At 35.1% G+C, this 21,488-nt stretch overlaps 1 protein-coding gene across 3 annotated transcripts in view; it reads left to right on the top strand.

The window, feature by feature from the left end:
• LOC145328657 (uncharacterized) overlaps window positions 1-21,488 on the top strand; it is a 60,614-nt gene that overhangs the window by 16,063 nt on the left and 23,063 nt on the right. For 2 of the 3 annotated variants that reach the window (XM_080172431.1, XM_080172433.1), the window contains exons 7-14: window positions 5,208-5,292; window positions 6,646-6,743; window positions 7,163-7,188; window positions 7,487-7,565; window positions 8,170-8,310; window positions 8,878-8,944; window positions 9,433-9,512; window positions 9,846-9,899. In XM_080172431.1, coding sequence (XP_080028557.1) covers window positions 5,208-5,292; window positions 6,646-6,743; window positions 7,163-7,188; window positions 7,487-7,565; window positions 8,170-8,310; window positions 8,878-8,944; window positions 9,433-9,512; window positions 9,846-9,899 — 630 coding nt within the window. Of the gene's footprint in view, window positions 1-4,439; window positions 4,709-5,207; window positions 5,293-6,645; window positions 6,744-7,162; window positions 7,189-7,486; window positions 7,566-8,169; window positions 8,311-8,877; window positions 8,945-9,432; window positions 9,513-9,845; window positions 9,900-21,488 lie in introns of those variants that run through there. The other variant, XM_080172434.1, reaches the window with a different exon arrangement.

The following is a 21,488-nucleotide window of genomic DNA, read 5'->3' as shown; positions in this document are numbered from 1 at the left end:
TATCAATATTAGTTAATATTTAAAATAATTTTTGTACAAGAACAAAAATAATGAAGAAAAGCGAAGGTCAAGAAAGAAGAAAAAAGAAGAAGATTTAAACAGAAATTATTTTAACAGTGTTACTACTAGGAAAGCTAAACAATTTATTTAATACAAGCTCCGCCTACCTTCTTGTAGGCCTCTAGGGGCACTTGAGGAAGAGTGGTTGTTGAACCCTTCCTGGTTTAAATCTTAGTTTTAAAAAGAAAATGTAAAATTTTTCAATTTAATTTTTCTTGGGTGAGGGTGTTATTCTCCCTAAAAATAATTTATAAACCTTCACTGGACCTTCACTGGATCAGAAGCTACATTGTAGGGGAGAACCATATCGGTTCAGCGGTTAGCGAAATCCTTCGCTACAGATAAAAAAAATCCTTACCATTTTGAATAATAGAATTAAGATTTTTAACATCTTAATTATTGGAAAGTTCTATTATTGTATTAGAAGTCTTTACTATGTACTGAGTGCTAATGTTTAAAGTGCATATTCTATAGTACGCAAATTTTTGGGTATCGGTATAAATTACAACCCAGTTACTCCTCCATTCCTGGTCATTTTGTGAATATGTAACATGTAGATGTCTCAAATGGATGTAAAATATACATGGATATTATGACATGAGAAAAATTGTCGTAAATTTAGTTTACAATTTCTACTTGCTTTTATTGCGGGGCGTTTATCCACTAAGAGGGGAGGGAATGGGGCTTAGGAGAGGGATGGGGAATATAGTTATTTTAGCCCGCTAGAGAGTTCACTTTATTACAGAACATGAAAATCTGTTGTAAGATCCAGGTAAAAATATATCCATTATGTCGCATAATATGAGGAAGTAAATACCCAACTCATAATAAACAAAAAGATCAGGGATCTAAAGGGATAAGACAATGGCCCCAATGATGCACAAAATTAACCCTTTTGTAGATTACAATTAAAGGTTCAAGAGGTTTGGATACTCAATGAACTTGAACCAATTATAATTCAACCAAAGTTCTTAAAGTTGTTAAGCCAACGAATAGCAAAACAGTATTATAAAACTTTGAGGACTAGTGTAATAGACAGTCCCATATCCCCTACCTGCAATAAGCTACAAAAGTAAGTTTGTAGTTGTTTTTGCAAAACTTGCCATAACTTTTAATTATTTTTACGTATTATCTGTTGTCCTATCTTTCCTACAGGGATCGGAAGCCGCAGCTTAATTCAAATGTTGCAGCTGCTCCCGAAGGCTGTTTGTGATTGTTGCTAAGGTCGGATTAGCTGTTAAATTTGTAGACAAAAAAGTAAATTAGTTCCATCAGCGAAACAAATTTAAGGCAATTAAGGCAAAATTATAAGCTACTAAAAGCAGAAATACTCTCAAAATTGTAGGGATTTTTAAATATTATTTTTGTTCATATATGAAGGTTGATTGAAATAATTGATAAAGGATAAAAAAAAATTACAAACAAAATTGAAAGGTGAAAGAAACAAGATTTTTAGAACATGGGACACTTTTTTAAAATATAGCAATTATCCTCTTAATTTATAAGTTTTCAAGGAGTTAGAGAACAATAATATCATTCATTGTACTGTCCCTGTACCCCTCACATCAATATCTTTGTGGAGCTAAGATTAAAATTCCATTGATATATGCCTGTATCCCATAATATTAAAATTCAGTGTCAGTACTTGGGATGGAAATTATTTTATGTTGACCACGACGAGAACAATAGGAAGGGGAGGAAAGGGCAGTTCCCCTCCAAATGCCTTATTGACCATTCCTCCCCCCCCCCCCCCAACAAACCTTTTAAAAATAATTGGAGATTGTTTTTTTTATTTGTTATAACTTTATATCTGGTCAGGTTAGGTTAAATTGGGTTCAAATTTATTATTGTAGGGTTAGGCTCCCTTCACTATTACCCCTCCTTATTTTCAATTAATTTGGGGAAAAAAGAAGGGGGGTTGGGGTTGGTAAATGATAGGTAATTTGAAGGAAAGCACCGGAAAAGTTACGGTCGGTCCTGATTTTAACTATTCCAAAAATATTTTTCTTTGCTTGTTTTAGGAATCGGAATTTTCCCCCCCAGTCAATGTAAATATATTCTATTCATATTCTTAGACTTTTTAGACTGTAATCACTATTTTAACTTATCTATAACTTTTAAAGGAGAAATTATTCTACACTCCCTTTTTTTTCAAAATAATTTTATTCTACCAATGGTCGAATTTTGAAATTTTCTGGTGAAGGCTATGAGTGAAGGTAATTTGGATGCATTTAAATCACTGAATTTAATACAGCTTGACTTTTGTGAAGGGTTTGATCATCATTGTAATTTTTTAACAAGGGTGACAACATCCATAAGAAACATAAGGAAAAAGGATAAGAGGATTAATACTCACCCCCTTTTCATGGTAAAATACTACTTCCCCATCCCTAAATCTTTAAAGAAAATATAGCAGACGAAATTCAAAAGCCGCCCAGGGCTTTTTGTATGTCAATCATAAATAATAATGTGAATAAAAAGAAAAGCGATATTTAGCAAACAGCCGTGGGCGGTCAGAATCAGCTGAATGTTTATTATGAAAAAAATTTCCCCCTTTTTAGAAATGAAAGGATTCATCTTTCATGCACAAATTTTTTTAAATAAAAATAAATTCTTTGTAATTTTCAATTAAAAAATGAAAAAACGACAATATCTAAAAGTAAAAAAAAATATTTTTTTAGATGTTGTTATTTTAGTATTTTTTATATTTAATAACAAAATTTTCTTTTTATTTTTAATTTAAATATTATATTCTAATTATTAAAACTTTACATATTAATTTTGTAATCCTCCCATTTGAAAAGTGGTGGAATAGCAATAAAATTTAGCGCTGCAACAGCGCTAATTAGGCCCCTGGGCCCACTGCCTCTTTTCGTCTTCTAGTTGCTTCGATTCCTCTCTTTTATTTTTTTCTCTATGATAAGAAACAACTATTCAAAACATCATGGACAAACGGACAAAGTGAGCTATCGAGTAGATGTTCAGTTGTATTTAATAAAGAAAAAAGAGAGTTTATAAGATAAATCCTTTTAAAAATCAAAACATTTATGGAAAAAGTCATCAAGTATATTACAAATTAATTGCCAGCCGAGAAAACCATATTTCCCAAAGGATGATTATGTCCATAATCAGCCTATGCAAAATAATATTTTTATATAGAAAAGAGGTTTTGGAATAATAATCGACGCCTTCTACTTAACTAAATATATTTTAGGGACATACCATGTTTGCATAGTAGCTTCGCTACTAGGAAATCTGACATAAGCTTAAACAATAAATTGTTAGCTTTAGTGAGTCTGATTTGGAAATGATTGCTGAAAAAACAAACGGTCAAGATAAATCTATCCAATTAACATCAGAAACTTATAATCAGGAAACTAAAAAATCAACCCCTCAGCTAATAGTATTAACCACTGCTAAACCAGTAAAATTAACAACTCTTCAAATGGAACCAAACGATTCACCAGTAAAATCTACCATTCTGCCAGTAAAGCCAACTACTGTACCAATAAGATCATCCACTTTGCCAATACAATCAACTACTGTGCCAGTGAAATCAACTTCTTTGCCAGTATATTCAACTGCTGTACCAGTAAAATCAACCGGTTTACCGATAAAATCAACCACAGCGCCATTGAAATCAACCACAGTGCCAGTGAAATCAACTACTGTAGCAATGAAATCAACTACAGTACCAGTAAAATCAACCTTTAAACCTATAGAATCAACTATAACAACGACTGAAAACTCCGCAGACCTATTACCAACTCCATTGCAACAACAAGCTGAAGTAAAATCATCAGGAAAGTCATTGATGAAAAATCAAATATTTCATCTTTAGAAAAACTGTTTTGCCTCTTTGTCAAAATTATCAATATTGAGAGAAAAAAGTTGCTAACATGTTTAAGCTCTTAAGTTATATTTAAACTAATAGAAAAGGTCCATTTTTTTCAAATAGTTAAAATTAAATGATCAAAAATACAAAATTTTATGTTTTACAGTCTACAATACATAAATGCTATAATTATTTAAAAGTCACCCCTATTTTTAACTATTAAAATGGTTAGAATTTCTTTCATTATAGGAAATAATATGTTTATTAAGTAACAGAGCAATAACTATAATATCATTTTTAGGACGTCACGTGGCTGATTTTTGAGTAACTCTCTCCACCCACTGTAATAAGGTTTAGAAAAATAGAACTAAAATTGCGATTGGGGGGAAATGATTGTTAAAGTGATAACATGTTTTTATTTGTCAAATGTAACTGAATATATTTGCTATTATTGGTTTTAAAATTATTATTTTACAAAAACACTATATAAAGCCTAAGTGGAGGCAAAATAGTTTTTCTTATAAAGTTCTTTTATTAGAATCTCAATCTACTGATTACAAAACTAACAAATATTTGGAAAATTACCCCAAAGACAAAACATCTTATAACCCAACAGAATCAGATAAAAAACAACCTATGGACCAAAGAACTGTCATTATTGAAAAACAACATATACAAGAAAATATGAATAAGCCTGAATTAATAACCAAAAACTTAGATGTTGATAACAACCATGAGCTTATGCAAAAAGAAGACTACAAAAAGTATGCTGACACCAAGAAATCTATGAAAACTGAAAAGACATACAGACAGGTATGTCAAAGAAGGGATGCTACTAACTATGCTGGGGATGCTTTGGACTTTCTTATTCTTGTATGCTGTATAATGTAGATGAAGGGATATTGCACCTAAAGACTTTATTGTTGAAAAAACATATTCTGTTTTTTTTTCACTGGTAGAAAATTTAATGTAATTCTTTCGGTGTTATATCCCTTCTTATAATATTTCTAGCTTTGTTATCTCTTTTAATTTGTATTTATTTTGTTAAATAATTAAACATTGTAATTTGTGCTTTCTGTAGAATAGATTTTTATAACTTTTTTAGTTTTTTCTTCTCTTAGTTAGATTTCTTTATAAATTTCAAGCGGCTTGCTAAATTCAAAGTGCTCTAAAATTCTCTATAAATGTATTTTTTTGTATTGTTCTACCGAATTAAAACACTGATAACAATTTTTCAAACTATACTACAACTTTCCTTCCTATTAATGTTGGAGAAAAAAATATATATTTTTTAAAATGTATATTCTTTCAGGGTTCTATTGAAGTAGCTCCCTATTATGGAACAGTGCATTTACAAGCAGACCATACGCTTCAGGCCACTTGCACCCTTTACCTAGGTAAGATTTTTTTTTTTTTTTGGGGGGGGGAGGGGGTTGGATGGGGAGTGTGTGTAATGTAATGTAAGGTATTTCTGACAGACCACCCAAATGTCGAACATAGTAAGAAAACAACTAAAAATCTCTTTTTTTACTTTGAATCATAACATTTACTGAGTGAGTTACAAATGTAACTGGAAACGATTATCTCCTCTTGTGTTGGTTAAAATTGTGTACTAACTAGGTTTAGCCATTTGGCCGCTAGAAGCCTTTTAACCCTTAACGGTCGGGGGGGGGGGGGCGTTGAACGCCCCCGGCCCCATCTGTTTTTTTCTATCTCATTTTCTGTGTGTGAAAGATAAAGAGCCCAAACTGCTTGACTTTTAAGTATGGGTATGACACATAACTGAGAGTTGAAATTTTTTGAATATTTCCATCCTGGCAGGCACAGGATGCCAGCAAACCTGGCAGGGTCATCCAGGTAAAGAGCAAAAATATTTTTTTGACTAAAACAAAGCATTTTATCATAGCAAAATTCTAAAAATCCTCTAGTAGTACATCCTTATATGAAATACAGGTGTTCAAGTCACTTTTAGGTTCCAGGTATGATCCTGCAGGTCCTGATCCTCCAGGTCTCCAGAAATCTTTAAAAGGCTCCTGTGGCCGCAATTTTTTACTTAGAGACTTCAAATTTTAAACTTAAGCTTTTCTTACATGTCTACATAACCTATTTCCGCCGTTTTCCCGCCGACCGCCGACTGCGGCGGCTGGCAGCTGCCAAGTTCAGCTGCGGCCGCTGAAATTGATATTTTGATATTTCTAATGTAAAATTTACATAGAGATAAACATTTTCTGTAAAAAAATTTTTCTTCTAGCTTCAAAAATAAGAAAATTACAGCCGTTTGAAATTTTTAAGTAAAAAAAGACCTAAAAACAATGGTTGTTAAATAAAAGGGTGAATGAAGCGAAAATTGACTTAGACTTATAAAAGGTCGGAAATTCATTATCAAACAGGGGACTTGCACAAAAAAATTTAGCCCTCTAGCTCTAATAGGAACTGAGATAATTAGGGGGGGCGTTGAACGCCCCCCCCCCTCCCGACCGATTAAGGTGCGGCAAGGGGCCCGACTTTAAAGGGTTAAGTTTCCATTTTTGTATATTATCGATCCCAGGAACATTTTATCGTGAGCTGCACTATATTCTAAATTGTATGTTACCATTATGAGCCATTATACAAAAATGACTCATACAGCAAATTATCATTTGTCAAGTAGATATTTATAACAACCATAGCGTTGAGATGGACAGAGGGACAGACAGACAGACCAAGTGAGTTATGGAGTACTCCCCTAACCAAAAACAAAACTTTACTAGACGACCCTTTGGAGGAAGAATATGAAGGAAACAAGATAATTTGGTATCTTCTCAAGGATAACAATAAGGTTCACCTAACTGATCAAGCTGTCCTACAGGTTTGTTTCTTTTCAAAAGCAATGCTTTTCTATGAATAAGGTCGGTACGTCCCTATGCCTCAATTAGCTTTTTTTGTTAATTTGGGCATGTTGTTCTTTCAATTTTGGAATTTGAATGATGATTTCTATAGTTGTTAGGTACAGTTTAAAGCGTAGCAACTCTATAAACGAAACGAGAAAATCCGTACATCTATTTAAAACATGCTTATTTCTAACTTTTTGTATGATACAATTATCCTATTCATCTGACAGAATACTGTATTTATACAATTTTGTAGCAGGTTTTTATCCATTTTTGTATATACCTGGCTTAAAATATATATTCTGCTTATTAAGTTTTGACACTCTACAAGAGTTCGTGTACGTTTATTCAACCCCCACCCTTCTTATAATTTAAAAATAAATAATGTATTTTTTAGGACAAAGGGAATGGAAGTTTCACAAGGTAATCAATTCTTTCAATTCTATTTCATTTTTAAATACATAATAATAAATACAGCCTAATAGATAGACGTTCATTACTTGTATGTTGGACCAGATATAAGTACTTTAATAAAATGATACTCTCAGCTGGCTAAAATAACAATACCTCCACCATCGACCCCCTTAACCCAATAATTTCCCCTCCAACTGGAAGAACTAACTGACATAACAAATCATATTAGCAACTTAAGTTGACGACAATATATCCATATATTCTATATCCAATATAATGAAAACCTAACGTAATATAATAATTTCAGTACACTGAAATATCAGCCAGCAACAATTGACCATGAAAAGGAATTAGTTTGTGCCTCACCTCTTCTAGATCCAGAAACGGTAGGTTGAAAATTGCATTAATTTGTGATAGAATCTCATCGTATGAAGGATAGCTTAGCGCTGATGTTGAAATGACAGAACTTGTAATAATTTACTGATTTTTAATTTTAATATTCGTAGAAAATTGTCTGTAATACGATGGTATATGTGAAGTTTCAGTATGGCTGATGGAAAGGACATTGGATTGTAATTTACACCGATACCGAATGTGTTGATAAACACGGTGTTCACTCGTTGACTTAAGACAATTGAAGAATTTTGCTAAAACTTGCGGCAAAATGTGTAAAACAATTTTAATCTACAGATTAATTATTTAAAATTATTTTTTTTTCTCTGTGAACCGGTTTAAATCCAGCGGATTCGGAGCCATATTTGAATTAATAATAAGGGGGTAATTTTTTAGCGTAATTTTCGGTAAAGTTATGTGTAAGTGTTTAAATGTGCTTATAAAGTCAAACTGTTTCAATTATGACCAAACCAAATGTAAACATATGAAATGGTCATAATTAAGGACAGTTTGGCTTAAAAAGCACATTTGACTAAACACTAACTCACAATTCTACAGAAAATATGTGAAAAAATTACCTCCATATTTATTTTGTAGTTTGACTATATAACACTGGACATATGGAAGTATGAATCACCAGAGAACACCAAGGATACTGACGTCACAGTTACTGAGGGCCAAACAGCTGAATATGATATCAACTTCATGGCTTTTCCAAAGATTGAAAATAATGATAAGGTAATAATCCGTGCTTTCCTTTGAAGCGCCCCTCGAGCAATAAACACCCTTTCCATTTTCAAAAAAATTGGAAATAATTGGGGGAGTTAGTTTTCTTCTCTTTTCTCAAACCCTGCGAGGGGAAACCAACCCTGCTAGGCTATCAGGAACAGAATAAAACCTAAACTAATATTACCTAAAGTAAAACATATATGAAAAACTACTTCTCCCTCTGTTTTTTTTTAAATGTGGTGGGAGGAAGTTTCTGTGTTTGACTAGGCACTTTGAGTGAATCCACTTAATAACCTTAAGAAAATGAAGATTACAGTGGTTAAGCTTTTCTATGTGTCTTAAGCATCTGTATGTTGTATTGTTGAGAGTCCTTGATGGCTCAGATTTTGGAAGCTGATCTTAATGGATCGTGACTGTCTGCCTGTCCCACATTTTATCAGATATGCTTGTGAGGCTGACCAGAATTTGATAAAGTGCAGACTTCCTCCCTACACTCACCAATATTTCTGTCCCCTTAAATAAAAATTGTCAATGAAACTACAAAAAAAGGAAAATGTAAAAAATGTTTTATTTCAGGTAACTTTAGTGGTTCATGACTCTCGTGGAGACATTGTAAAAGAGCTGCATCCAGGCCAATCATCAGGTTAACAAAGATTTTAACGTTTAATAAATTTTAGATATTAAAGTATTTTAGTAATGGACATAGGGAAAATTTTTCTTTAATATAGACCTATTTTATCGGTCAGTTCATTCATCTAGTAGGAAGGGGTTGAGGTGAGTGGATGAGGGAAATCGTTATTATAGCCAGCTGCAAGTATTACTTTAAACTCTGGTTCAACATCTAATCAATAATATTTCTATTAGTGATGTTTTTTTAAACTTTAAAAATCATTATAATACAAATTAATTAAAACATTTTATAAAAAGAAGAATTTAAAATGTCTTTTCTTATTCAAATATTCAAATAAAAATGATTTAAAGGCTGACTAACAATAAACAATTCTCAATAATGCACATTAACATCGTGAAAACTGGTTTAAGAATCACCTTTAAACCAGTGGATCATATTTATAAGTTTATAATTTATATGTCAAAAGACCTCAAATAAATATTAACCTTTTTGCTTTTCAGGGAAGTTTGGTGTCTCCGAACTACAATACGGGAAGGATGATTCCCATTCCTGTACTGTTAGCATCAAGGATGTACAAAAAGTAACTACATTAATTATAGAGTGGCTGCGCTATTACCTTGAGTGTCCAAAAATGAATAATAACTAAGGGTAGCAGTGTCCCCTGGAGTATACGGTAAAGTAACACACAACAGATAACCAACCTTTTGATTGTTTAATCTTTGTCTGGAAGTTCTAAATGTGCTTGGTAATTAGTTGCATACCTTTTTTTTCAAGATTCAGGGCTCTTACTTTTTTGTGAAACGCCTGATCTTTTCAATCTTTTATTAATACGGTACGATAAATATATATATTTGAATATGGCTTCGAACCAATTAGTATTCACCTGATGTAAAATAACTATTATTTGTTTTAGAGTGATACATATTACAATATTGGAGTTGTTTTGAGTTTGGGCAAGAAAAACGAGGAAATTTATATGACAAAGTTTTTTTGTTACGGTGCTTATCGACCACTAAAATCGAAATCTAAATTACAGACGAAAAACCTACTACTTTAAATAATAGAACTAGATGCTCCTGGAGAGTGTGGGAGGTCAGAAAAATAGCCTAAAACCATTTAAAGACGATTATGAAGCTTTTTTTAAAATTATACATAATTGGGATCGGCATTTTCCGGGATCTTCAACCTTACTATTTAATATTTATTTTATAAATAGAACATTAACATTATTAATTGCAATTTTATGATAATTTAGAGATTTTAGATTGACTTTTTTGGCACCATCCCAGTTGAGGAGTGAGATTCTACCCCATGTGAAAAAATAAACCCCCCCCCCCGCCATCTGTCAAAATAAACCCCCCCCCCCCGGCATCATGTGATTTGTACCCCATCTTAAATTTTGGTCCCTGTAATTTTCAATGTATAAAACAAAGCTTGGTGGTAATAAACTATGAGTTATAGGGGTAAAATATTACATATGGGGTAAGTATATAAAATATGGGGAACAAAAATCACACATGGAGGTCCAAAAATTAATATGGGGTCATTTTTTCATGATGGGGTAGCTTCAAGTGCTTATATCTGGAGAACCGTAAGAGATAGAGGCCTAGTTGCTTGACTGTGGTAACTCAGATTTACACAAGGAAGCCATTTATGCACATGGGGTGTCAAAATTTGATATGGGGTATTTTTTTCATGATGGGGTGTCAAAATTTCATATGGGGTATTTTTTTTCATGATGGGGTAGTTTCAAGTGCTTATATCTGGAGAACCGTAAGAGATAGAGGCCTAGTTGCTTGACTGTGGTAACTCAGATTTACATAAGGAAGTCAGTTATGCACATGGGGGACCAAAATTTGATATGGGGTATTTTTTTCATGATGGGGGTAGTTTCAAGTGCTTATATCTGGAGAACCGTAAGAGATAGAGGCCTAGTTGCTTGACTGTGGTAACTCAGATTTACACAAGGAAGCCATTTATGCACATGGGGGACCAAAATATGATATGGGGTATTTTTTTCATGATAGGGGTAGTTTCAAGTCCTTATATCTTGAGAATTGTAAGAGATAGAGGCCTAGTTGCTTGACTGTGGTAACTCAGATTTACACAAGGAAGCCATTTATGCACATGGGGTGTCAAAATTTCATATGGGGTATTTTTTTCATGATGGGGTGTCAAAATTTCATATGGGGTATTTTTTTTCATGATGGGGTAGTTTCAAGTGCTTATATCTGGAGAACCGTAAGAGATAGAGGCCTAGTTGCTTGACTGTGGTAACTCAGATTTACATAAGGAAGTCAGTTATGCACATGGGTGACCAAAATTTGATATGGGGTATTTTTTTCATGATGGGGGTAGTTTCAAGTGCTTATATCTGGAGAACCGTAAGAGATAGAGGCCTAGTTGCTTGACTGTGGTAACTCAGATTTACACAAGGAAGCCATTTATGCACATGGGGGACCAAAATTCGATATGGGGTATTTTTTTCATGATGGGGGTACGGGTAGTTTCAAGTGCTTATATCTGGAGAACCGTAAGAGATAGAGGCCTAGTTGCTTGACTGTGGTAACTCAGATTTACATAAGAAAGCCATTTATGCACATGGGGTGTCAAAATTTGAGATGGGGTATTTTTTTCATGATGGGGTGTCAAAATTTGATATGGGGTATTTTTTTCATGATGGGGTAGGTTTGAGTGCTTATATCTGGTGAACCGTAAGAGATAGAGGCCTAGTTGCTTGACTGTGATAATGACGTGTAATAATAGTAAGAACAAACAGCTAAATATTCTAATAAAGTGTATTAATTCAAGACAGATTAAACATACAATTATAATATTAAATATAATAGCAAGGATTCACTTTTAGGTTCGTGCCGAGTCGCAGAGCAAAGTCTTGCTCCGAGACGGGTGACACAAGAACTAAAAGCTAATATACAAAATACATACAATGCTCTCAAGACAGGAAGAAAGGGACTATACATCACATTTCTCCCCGGCTTTAACATGAACATAAATTTCGAAACTGTAACATTACAGATTGAATATAACAATATGTTTATTACATGTTAATTATCAAATATATTATAAATAGCATTGAATGCTTATAGATAAATAGATAATAATTGATCTGGTATGACACCTGCCATAATTTTTTTTTTTTTTTAATTTTATTTCCAGATCTTTAAACACTTCATATACATTTTTTTTCTTTTTGTTTTGGTTCCTTAGAACTCTTTTATGTTTTTTATATGTTCCTTTTTTTCTCTTTATGTGTTTTTTTTCTCTCTTTTTTTATATTTTTTAAAAAAAACATTGATTAACATATAATCATTGAAAAATGCATTGATTAACATATAATCATTGAAAAATGCATTGATTAACATATAATGCATTGATTAACATATAAACATTGGAAATGCATTGATTAACATAGTTATTATAAATGCATGATAAATAAAACACTAATTAACATATAACCATCAGAAATGCATTGATTTAAAAACATGTCATTAGAGATGCATTGTTATAAAAGCATTGATATTAAACCTTTCGAGACTACTACTGCCTCAACAAATACTTAAAAATTAATACATAAAAATAAAATAAAATATGAATTAATACACAGTAAACTATAATTATTACTTTCTTTTTCCAGCTGCTCTTCCTTTCTTGCCAGATTCTTCAATATCCATAGGAATGGTAGCTTCATTATCATTCACTCCAAGTTTTGCGGTCTCATCACACAAGCCGTCTTGAGGCATCCTTGCCTCAGTATCACCAAGCATATGTAAACATCTTTCAAATCCGCTATTAACCGCAACTGAAATCGAGGTCGCAACGCTATCAACCTCCTCTTGAGTATCCAAAATCTTTTGATGCTTACGACTAACCTCCTCCCCAAATTTATCAAGCACCGTCAATATTCCAGGCGTGTGTTCCATCCTCCTTTCCTCCATCGCTTGTTCATCAACATGCCATTGCTGACCTGACAATTCAAGGTCTAGACAAACAGGAATGTTCTGATCCAAAGGCTGATCCTGCTGGACACAAACAGGACCCCCAAACCGAGTAACCAACTTAAAATCACCCTCAAACCACTCATTTACTTTGTGTTCAGGATTAAACTTCCATTCGAGATTGGTTGCCAGCAAACTTGTATGAACTTTTCCATCCAACTCCAATCTAAGTTCCTTTGCCACATCCTCTAAAGTAGTACCTGGCTCACAAAGCAACGTCTGCTTGGCTAGAGTCGGACGCAGACGTTTGCAGCGCATCTGCATTTCCCAGGTCAAAACTCTTCCGTCTACTTTATTGTTCACCAAACTACCTGTATATGTAGCACTCACAAGATTTTCAATTATTTCTCTTTGTCCATCCAATCTAACATAACGTATCTCAGCTGGCATCTCTCCACTGGTAATTAAGCTGACCGAATTCACGTTAAAGATGCGTGGTATAAAAACCGATAGGTTCATGTATTCATTCACATGAATAGCGTCAATAAACACTTTAGCACTCAAATCCTGTTCAGACTTTCCTTCAAGCCACTCTTTTTGTAACTCGAACAAAGTTGTGGATGGCATCTGTTTCAGAATAAAGGAAATTTTATTCACAACGTCTCTCCAATGTGCCAGGAGCCGAATAGCTGATACAACCTGCGTCTTCAAACGCGCATCAATGCTATTGGCCACCGTTCTCAGCACCGACTGAAGACTTATTCGACCATCTGCAGGTATGACGTCAACTCTGGCAAGTTGGTGCCAGTCATCCAGTTCCCCCATGTGCTTGATTATAGGCAACAATTCTCCCAACGTTTGGCAGCTTTTTCTCTCATCTCCATCCAGGTACTCAATCTTGGCAAGCAACACCAAACTTGGTAACATTTCACAAACAAGCTTGGAGAGAAACATAGTTGCACTCAATTTATTCAAATTGTTTGTCTCGTTCCAGTACAGCTTTCTGTTTATAGCTTTAGAATGCTCACCAGCCGCTACCAGGTTCAAGTGTCTTGAGTTCTGGTTGGTAAAGATAGGGATCCTGTCCAAAGCCCAGTCTAATGAGTTGATACATCTCCCCATCTCTAACTGCAACGAAAGCATGTTTACTAAGTTCAATTTGAACCTTGGTTCATTATCAATAAGACGAATTAAATCTGCAAGTGGCATGTCTTCACTGTTCATAAACACATTCCTCGACGATCTACCCACACTCAACGTTGGCAGCTCGACGCGCGACATTATCAACACCAGCCGGGATGCAGAGTTGCTGACCAACGCGCTTACAGGTAGACCAGGTTTGACTTGATTTCCTTCATCCGCAGATTGTTTGTGACGACCATTTTCTTCGTTGCTCAATAACTGTTGATTCATTGTTGCCGCCGTAACCAACCTGCAAAAATACAATATAATTAAATTTCAGCATAAGAATTTAAAACCTAGCATTAAATTCTTCTTCAGTAAATCTTTTTTTATAACACCATGAACAACAACAATACAGAACTACCAACATGGGAATTATACCTAACAACAACATCAAAACAATCAATACAAACTTAGCAAACAATGGTAGTATATCTTTAAACAAATGTTCTAAACCAAACCAAGAACCTGTAACTTGTTCGAAAAATGACAACTTATGATCAACAAAATCCAATTTAGAAGCCTGTCCATTAAAATCCTCAAAATCCTCTAAGCCCTGATATCTAATAGTCTTATTAAAATCAGCAATAAACACCTTTTCATCATTCAGAAAAATCTTTTGTCCCACATGTTCAGATTTCTCATTGGCAATGTGAAGAATTTCGAGTCCCTGCTCCTGATTCCCAAGAAACAAATTAGCTGTCAACTTCAGAAATACCGGACTTTGCGAACAATTCAGCAATTTTATGTCCTCTACTGTAACAATCATTCTACTATATTCTTGTATCCCAACTGTCTCACCTTTATATTCCACCAACAAATGTCCTACAGCACATCCATAATCCACACCTAACTTTACTGGAATTTCAACCGCTGTACATTTTTCATACGTAGCAATCTCTCCCAGGTATATAATTCTGAACCCATGATGCAACTGTACATTTGATCTAACTTCTGTTTGAGCACATCTAGAAATACTAAAAAGTTCCATCATCCTTTCATTCCTTTCTCTACTAGCCAAAAACATAGCATTTAAATCAAACCTGGCTTCTTGTTTTAACAAATCCCCAAAATAACTTCTAACAGCCGCCTTCGGTTCCTCTAAAAACTTGATACCCTCCAATTCTGTTACAAAAATCTTAAAATCCAGATGCTGCAAAACAAGTTTCTCTGTTCGCATAACTTTAACTAAAATATTCCTTTCCGAGTTAGAAACAAAAAGTTGATCATTCCATGTAGTTAAATTGAATGTATCTTGAAAAACTACCTTAAAATTACTGGCCGGTTTTCGTACTACATACGGAAAATAGCGTGAAGTTGATGTTGCCCACAAATGATTTTCTTCAAAGTTCGCCACAATCGTTTTTTTATCATAATCCATAACAACATTTCCCTTGATCAAAACTGGAGTATTTTTTACTAAAATATGCAAAGTCCCAATAGCAAAACCTAAATTGAACCACATGTTGTGCGCATATACTCCCAGTGTCTTGCATTGAATGTTTTCACCACCAACATCACCGAAAGGTGACAATGTTCCATTAACCGTAAAGCTGTGAACAGTTGGCAAATCTATGTTCACTTTAAAACTAATACCATCATGCTGATACTTGCCAGAATGGAAAACCCTTCTACATTCATCCATACTTAACTCTACCTGTGTTTCATGTGGCACGTCTAACACGTGCACATGACTCGCAGTGCCGCAAAACCAGCGCTCCAACTTTAGCCTAACCTCACAACTAATAGCCTCCGACAATATAAAATCAGTTTCTGCTAAACCCAGTAATTCCACAGATCTGACCGGTTCCATCCTATCATGCAAACAGGCAGCTGATCTAAGCTCAACAGCACTTATTTGAGAACAATCATAAGCTGCTAACCGTGGATCCTGTGACGCATACATACCACCAACAATAATAAAACAATAGGTCTGCATCACAACAACAAATAGCAAAATATCCAAGTACCTGACTCCTCTATCATCCTTGGATTTTTTCACAGGTATTGGTCCAGAACGTCCACTCTTTGAACTACAGGCGTCGGGTGACCTTTTTCGCATACCACGATCTCCCTCTCGTCTGTTCCGGTCATGTCTGTCACCACCGCCGCCTCCTCGCTTGTCGTCACGCTCCCGACGATTGTCATGGTAATCTCTTCTCCTGCAAATATTATACAAATTATTACAAATATTATTTTTTAATCAATTTTGCGAGGTTCCTAGTTACTACATCTGCTACAGAATAACGTTCTAATCTATCTTTATCTCTATTTTGTCTATCCTCATCCAATTTTTGTAATTGTACTTCATTTGTAGAACCTTTAGGACGACCTTTCACAGGAATAGTTTCGGACATTTTTTGCGATTTTGCATTATCTAACGATCTATCTAATTCATCCTCCTCAACATCCCTACCCCGTTTAACACTTCCCCTTCTTTGTTCCAAGTTTACAATTTTACTCTGAAGTTTTGGAAAAGTGTCTTCTAAAATACTCATTCGAGACTCTAATTCTCTAGCAGATTCCATGTTAATATCCTCTACACCCAAACTGTTGTCTATTAAACTATTATCATTCGCATAATCTCCATGAAAAACACTATCTTTACTAATAGTAGAATATGTAGAATCTAACTTAGTTTTGTCATTCGTATCTACATTTTCAGAAATATGAGTACTTTCCAAAGTATCACTAAGATCCTCAACTAAATCATTTAAATATTCATTATCCTTAGATACATTTGACCTTTGCTGTGACAAGCCCACACCCAAAAAAGAATCCTCCAAAAAATCTGGTGTTACCTGTCCATCCTTCCGCCTTCCAACCACCTCTGGACTAGCGCCACAACTATTCTCCTCTTCGGTAACGCCTGAACAAGATAAATTTCTTAAAGTATTGGGAAAATCATAGTTTATTTTCAAGTCATTGTCCACAGAGAAGAACTCATCTGTAACCACTAAGTCAATCTTTTCATCTGGAGTCAAATCTAGAGTACTCTCTATAACATATATTTTATCCCTTGGCACAATTCTAACCCCTTTGTCTTTCAATCTACACTTTTCCAGGGGTTGAACCTCAAACAAACTGTCAGAAATTACTTTTGTCACTAGACACGGACCCACCCATAAAGAACAGAGTTTACGAGCTACACCAATCGTTGTGACGTCATAATAAATATAACAATAGGAATTTATAGCTATCGGCCTACCTATCCTTTCTGTATTTTCTACCTGTAAATACTTCTCAGTCCTCTCTTGTCCAGTTCTCCAATTTCTGTCAAGACAATCCAATAACTCTGAAAAATTCATATATTTAATCTTTGTGCGTGTTAAAGGATCAAAAGCATCCAATGGAAGCTTAGGGTTACGTAGGAAAAACTTGAAAAACGGGGAACATCCTAACCTCCGATTAAAAGAAGTGTTCATACAAAATTGTGTAGCTTTAAGTTTATGAGCCCAATCTCCATCTTGAAAACGTAAATCAGTCTTAAGAAACGAATACACCGATTGGTTGTATCTTTCACTAAAATTCGAATTAGCTGAGCGGGGAGGGATAAAAATTTGTTCAATACCCAACCTTAAACAAACTTCCCTAAAAACTTTCGATTTAAAACTTTGTGCATTGTCAGTCCTGATTCTCTCGCACAATCCCCAAACAGAAAATAAATTAAACTTCAAACATTCAATAATTGTTTCAGCTTTAACATCCTCAATAGCAAACAACCACACATATCTAGTACAACTGTCAACTACTATTAAAATATGCTTACAAATGACTCCATTATATTCACACTCATTCAAAGGACCTATCGCATCTATGGCCAACTCTGCCATAGCCTCCCCAGCCAAAGGTGAAAATAAAGTGTCTGTTAATCTTACTCAAAGTCTCCAGGTAACCCCTATGTCCCGCCGTAACATCTGCATGAGCCAACAAAAAAACTTTATTGTACATTCCAATAGGTACCACTACCCGTTCTATAAATTGAAATTCCTTCTGGAGCCGCATGGGTGAAGTCAAAATAATTAAACCATCTCGAAAACTCAAGTGTTCGAAAAACCTTAATATTTGTTTACCACGATAAGGCATTTGAGACAATTCCCTGGACGTGGGTTTGACATTATTTACAATAAATTTCCTCACCTCCACTAAAACAGGATCCTTCTCCAGACTACGACTGAATTCTCTCGCCTTCAATCTTGACGCTATTTGACTGGCCGTCTCTGCTCCAATTCCTGCAATAAGACATAATTTAGGATCTTCTAATTGATATACAGTATCCAATATTAACTCTCCTTGTTCGTCCGTCGATAATTTAGATACCCTATCTTTACTATCCACTAACGTAGTACGTGACAATATATCAACATTAGTATGCATCTTGCCCTGCCTATGTACAACCTCATAACTGAAGGTGGATAAAAAATTTATCCACCTTATGGTGAGGCCAACAAAATATCCGTTTTGTCTCCAAGTAGATAGATGTTTCAGTGCAGCTGAATCAGTTCTAACAATAAATTTCTTGTGTCTCAAATAACATTCAAATCTTTCAACAGCATTTACTAATGCACATAATTCTCCTTTATGCGCTGCATAATTGGCTTCATGAGTTGAACAAACACGTGACCAACACGATATCATTTTCTCTTGACCATTTTGTTTTTGACTTAACACTGCAGACATAGCTGTAGACGACCAATCTGTATCCAACACAAATGGTTCAGCCTCCATCCTCCAATCTGGAAATGATTTGCTTATTTCTTCACAGAACAATTCTCTAGTCTTTGTAAAAGCTTCCATACTTTTTTCATCCCATTCTATTTTACTACTGTTTCTGAATTTGTTCAATGGTGCCGTAATATCAGAAAAATTCTTTTAATATGAACCATAATAATTTATGAAACCAGTAAATCTCTGAATATCTTTACCTGTTTCAGGTACTGGCCAATTCTTAATTTTTTCAATGTATGCTTTATCCATGAATATGCCTTCTGCATTTATGATATGACCCAGAAATTTCACTTCCTCTGCAAACAATGTACATTTTCCAAGATTAATCTTGAGTCCTGCTTCACAGAAGGTTCGTAGTAGTGTATTCAGATGCTCCAGATGTTCCTCCACATTCATGCTATATACGAGAACATCGTCTAAATAAACTAGACAAAATGCTCTTAATTCAGGACTCAAATCCATTACTCTATCCATCAATTTTACAAACGCACTTGGAGCATTGGTCAATCCGAACGGTAGCCTCTTGAAGCAATACTGCCATCCATTAGAACAAAATGCTGTATATTTCCTGACAGATTCCTTCAAATGCATTGAATTATACGCCGAAGTAAGGTCAATAGACGTAAAAATCTTCTTTCCTCCAAGTTTGTCAAATAACTCACCAATGTTAGGCAAAGGATAACATATCTTCTCAGTTATCTCATTTAACGAGCGATAGTCCAGGACAAACCTGACTTTCACCTCGTTAGTATTTCCCACTTTCTTCTTAACAGCAAAGATTCCAGAATTAAACGGTGAATTACATTCTTCTATCACATCTGTCTGGGATGGGAGACCAGTTACGTGCACGCCGTCCATCCTGCACCGTGCATCAATGATCCTAGGAGCTACACCAGAAGAGTCCTACTGTGCTGGAAAGGTCCTAGGGTAGATGCCAGACTGAATTCTGGTCACTTCCCCCAGTTCAGGGGGTTTGGGTGGGGCTAACAATCCCTCCCTAGAAAAAACCTGCTTATGTTCAACCCGCACAAAGTAATGACCAATTTAACTTTGGGCTCGGGAACGAAGTAGAGGTTGGAAACAACAATATGATGTTTGGCTGGGAAACCGCTAACGGACCAGTCAGGCGGATGATTCTGAATTCCCGCAGACCAGCAAAAATTTGCACCTGGAATGTTCGGACAATGTTTCAGTCAGGCCAGACAGAAAACATTTGCCGAGAAATGCTAAAAGCCAAGGTTGACATCCTGGCTATCACCGAATCAAGGTGGACAAACAATGGAGAGTTTAAACATCATTCTGGCTTGAAAATACTATACTCAGGTCATATGAATGAGGATCTAGGCCATAATCAAGGGGTGGCTCTTATGCTGACCAAGCAAGCAGAGCAGGCCATGATCAGTTGGCAACCCCATGGTCCTAGAATTATGGAGGCTTATTTCAAATCCTCAGTTAAAAACATCAAACTGAGAATTATAGTAGCATATGCTCCTACAGAACAAGCAAATACAGAGGTCAAAAACGAATTTTATGACCAGCTTGACTCTGTATTTAAAAATGGTCATAAAGAAAAGGATCTGACCATGCTCCTAGGAGATTTCAATGCTCAAGTGGGGAGTAATAATGAGAATTTAGAAGAAGTTATGGGCAGATATGGCCTAGGCTTAAGTAATGGCAAGGAAAATGACAATGGTGATAGACTTGTAAGTTTTTGTACTGAAAACAAACTTGTCATTGGTGGAACCATCTTTAAACACAAAAAGATTCATACTGCCACCTGGAGATCACCAGATCAAAGAACCTTTAACCAGATAGACCACATATGTATATCTAGACGCTTTAAAGGTTCTCTCCTTGATGTCAGGGTTGAAAGAGGACCTGATGTTAATTCAGACCATTATCTTCTATCTTCTAAAGTTCGGCTTAGATTTAAAAAGCAGGACACAAAGCCTAACCCCAGGAAGAAATATAATTTAACAACCCTCCAAAACTCTGAAAAGTTGCAAGAGTTTAAGCTCACTCTAAAGAATAGATTTGAGTTGCTGACTCTTCAAGAGGAAGATGGAGTGGAAGATATTTGGCAAGGTATCAAAAAAGTTTATAATGATACCAGCCAAGAAAAATTAGGTTTCAAAAAGGCTAACCAAAAGCCGTGGATCACTCAAAGATCCATTGATCTCATGGATCAAAGAAGAGAGGTAAGACAAAAGACACTCTCTAGAAACTCTCCAGAAGATAAAGACCTGTATAAGAGGCTCAGCAGGGAAATCCAAAAAAGTGTCAGAATTGACAAAAAAGAACACTTGGAAAACCTTGCCTTGCAAGCAGAAAATGCTGCTAATCAAAATAGAATGAAAGATGTCTATGAGATTACTAAGAGCATTGCAGGCAAAGTACACAAATCAGGATCACACATCAGGGATAAGGATGGTTCACTCCTTAAAACTGATGAGGATATTCTAAATAGATGGGCAGAACATTTCACTGAACTGCTGAATCTTCCAGTTCCAGAGGAAGAAACTGAGATTCCACCCTCAGATGCACTTGACATTGACTGTCGAGCGCCAAATCTATTGGAAATCAAAGAGGCCATTAAAAGTTTGAAAAATAACAAGGCCGCAGGACCTGATAACATCCCAGCTGAGGTCATGAAAGCAGACCTAGACACATCTGCTGAGGCATTCCTACCT

The sequence above is a fragment of the Acartia tonsa genome, chromosome 9, assembly GCF_053477335.1.
Source record: "Acartia tonsa isolate MP-2025a chromosome 9, ASM5347733v1, whole genome shotgun sequence".
In the NCBI taxonomy this organism is placed as follows: Eukaryota; Metazoa; Arthropoda; class Copepoda; order Calanoida; family Acartiidae; genus Acartia; species Acartia tonsa.
Note: the sequence above shows the minus strand (reverse complement) of the source record. Positions and strands in the feature narration are given on the sequence as shown.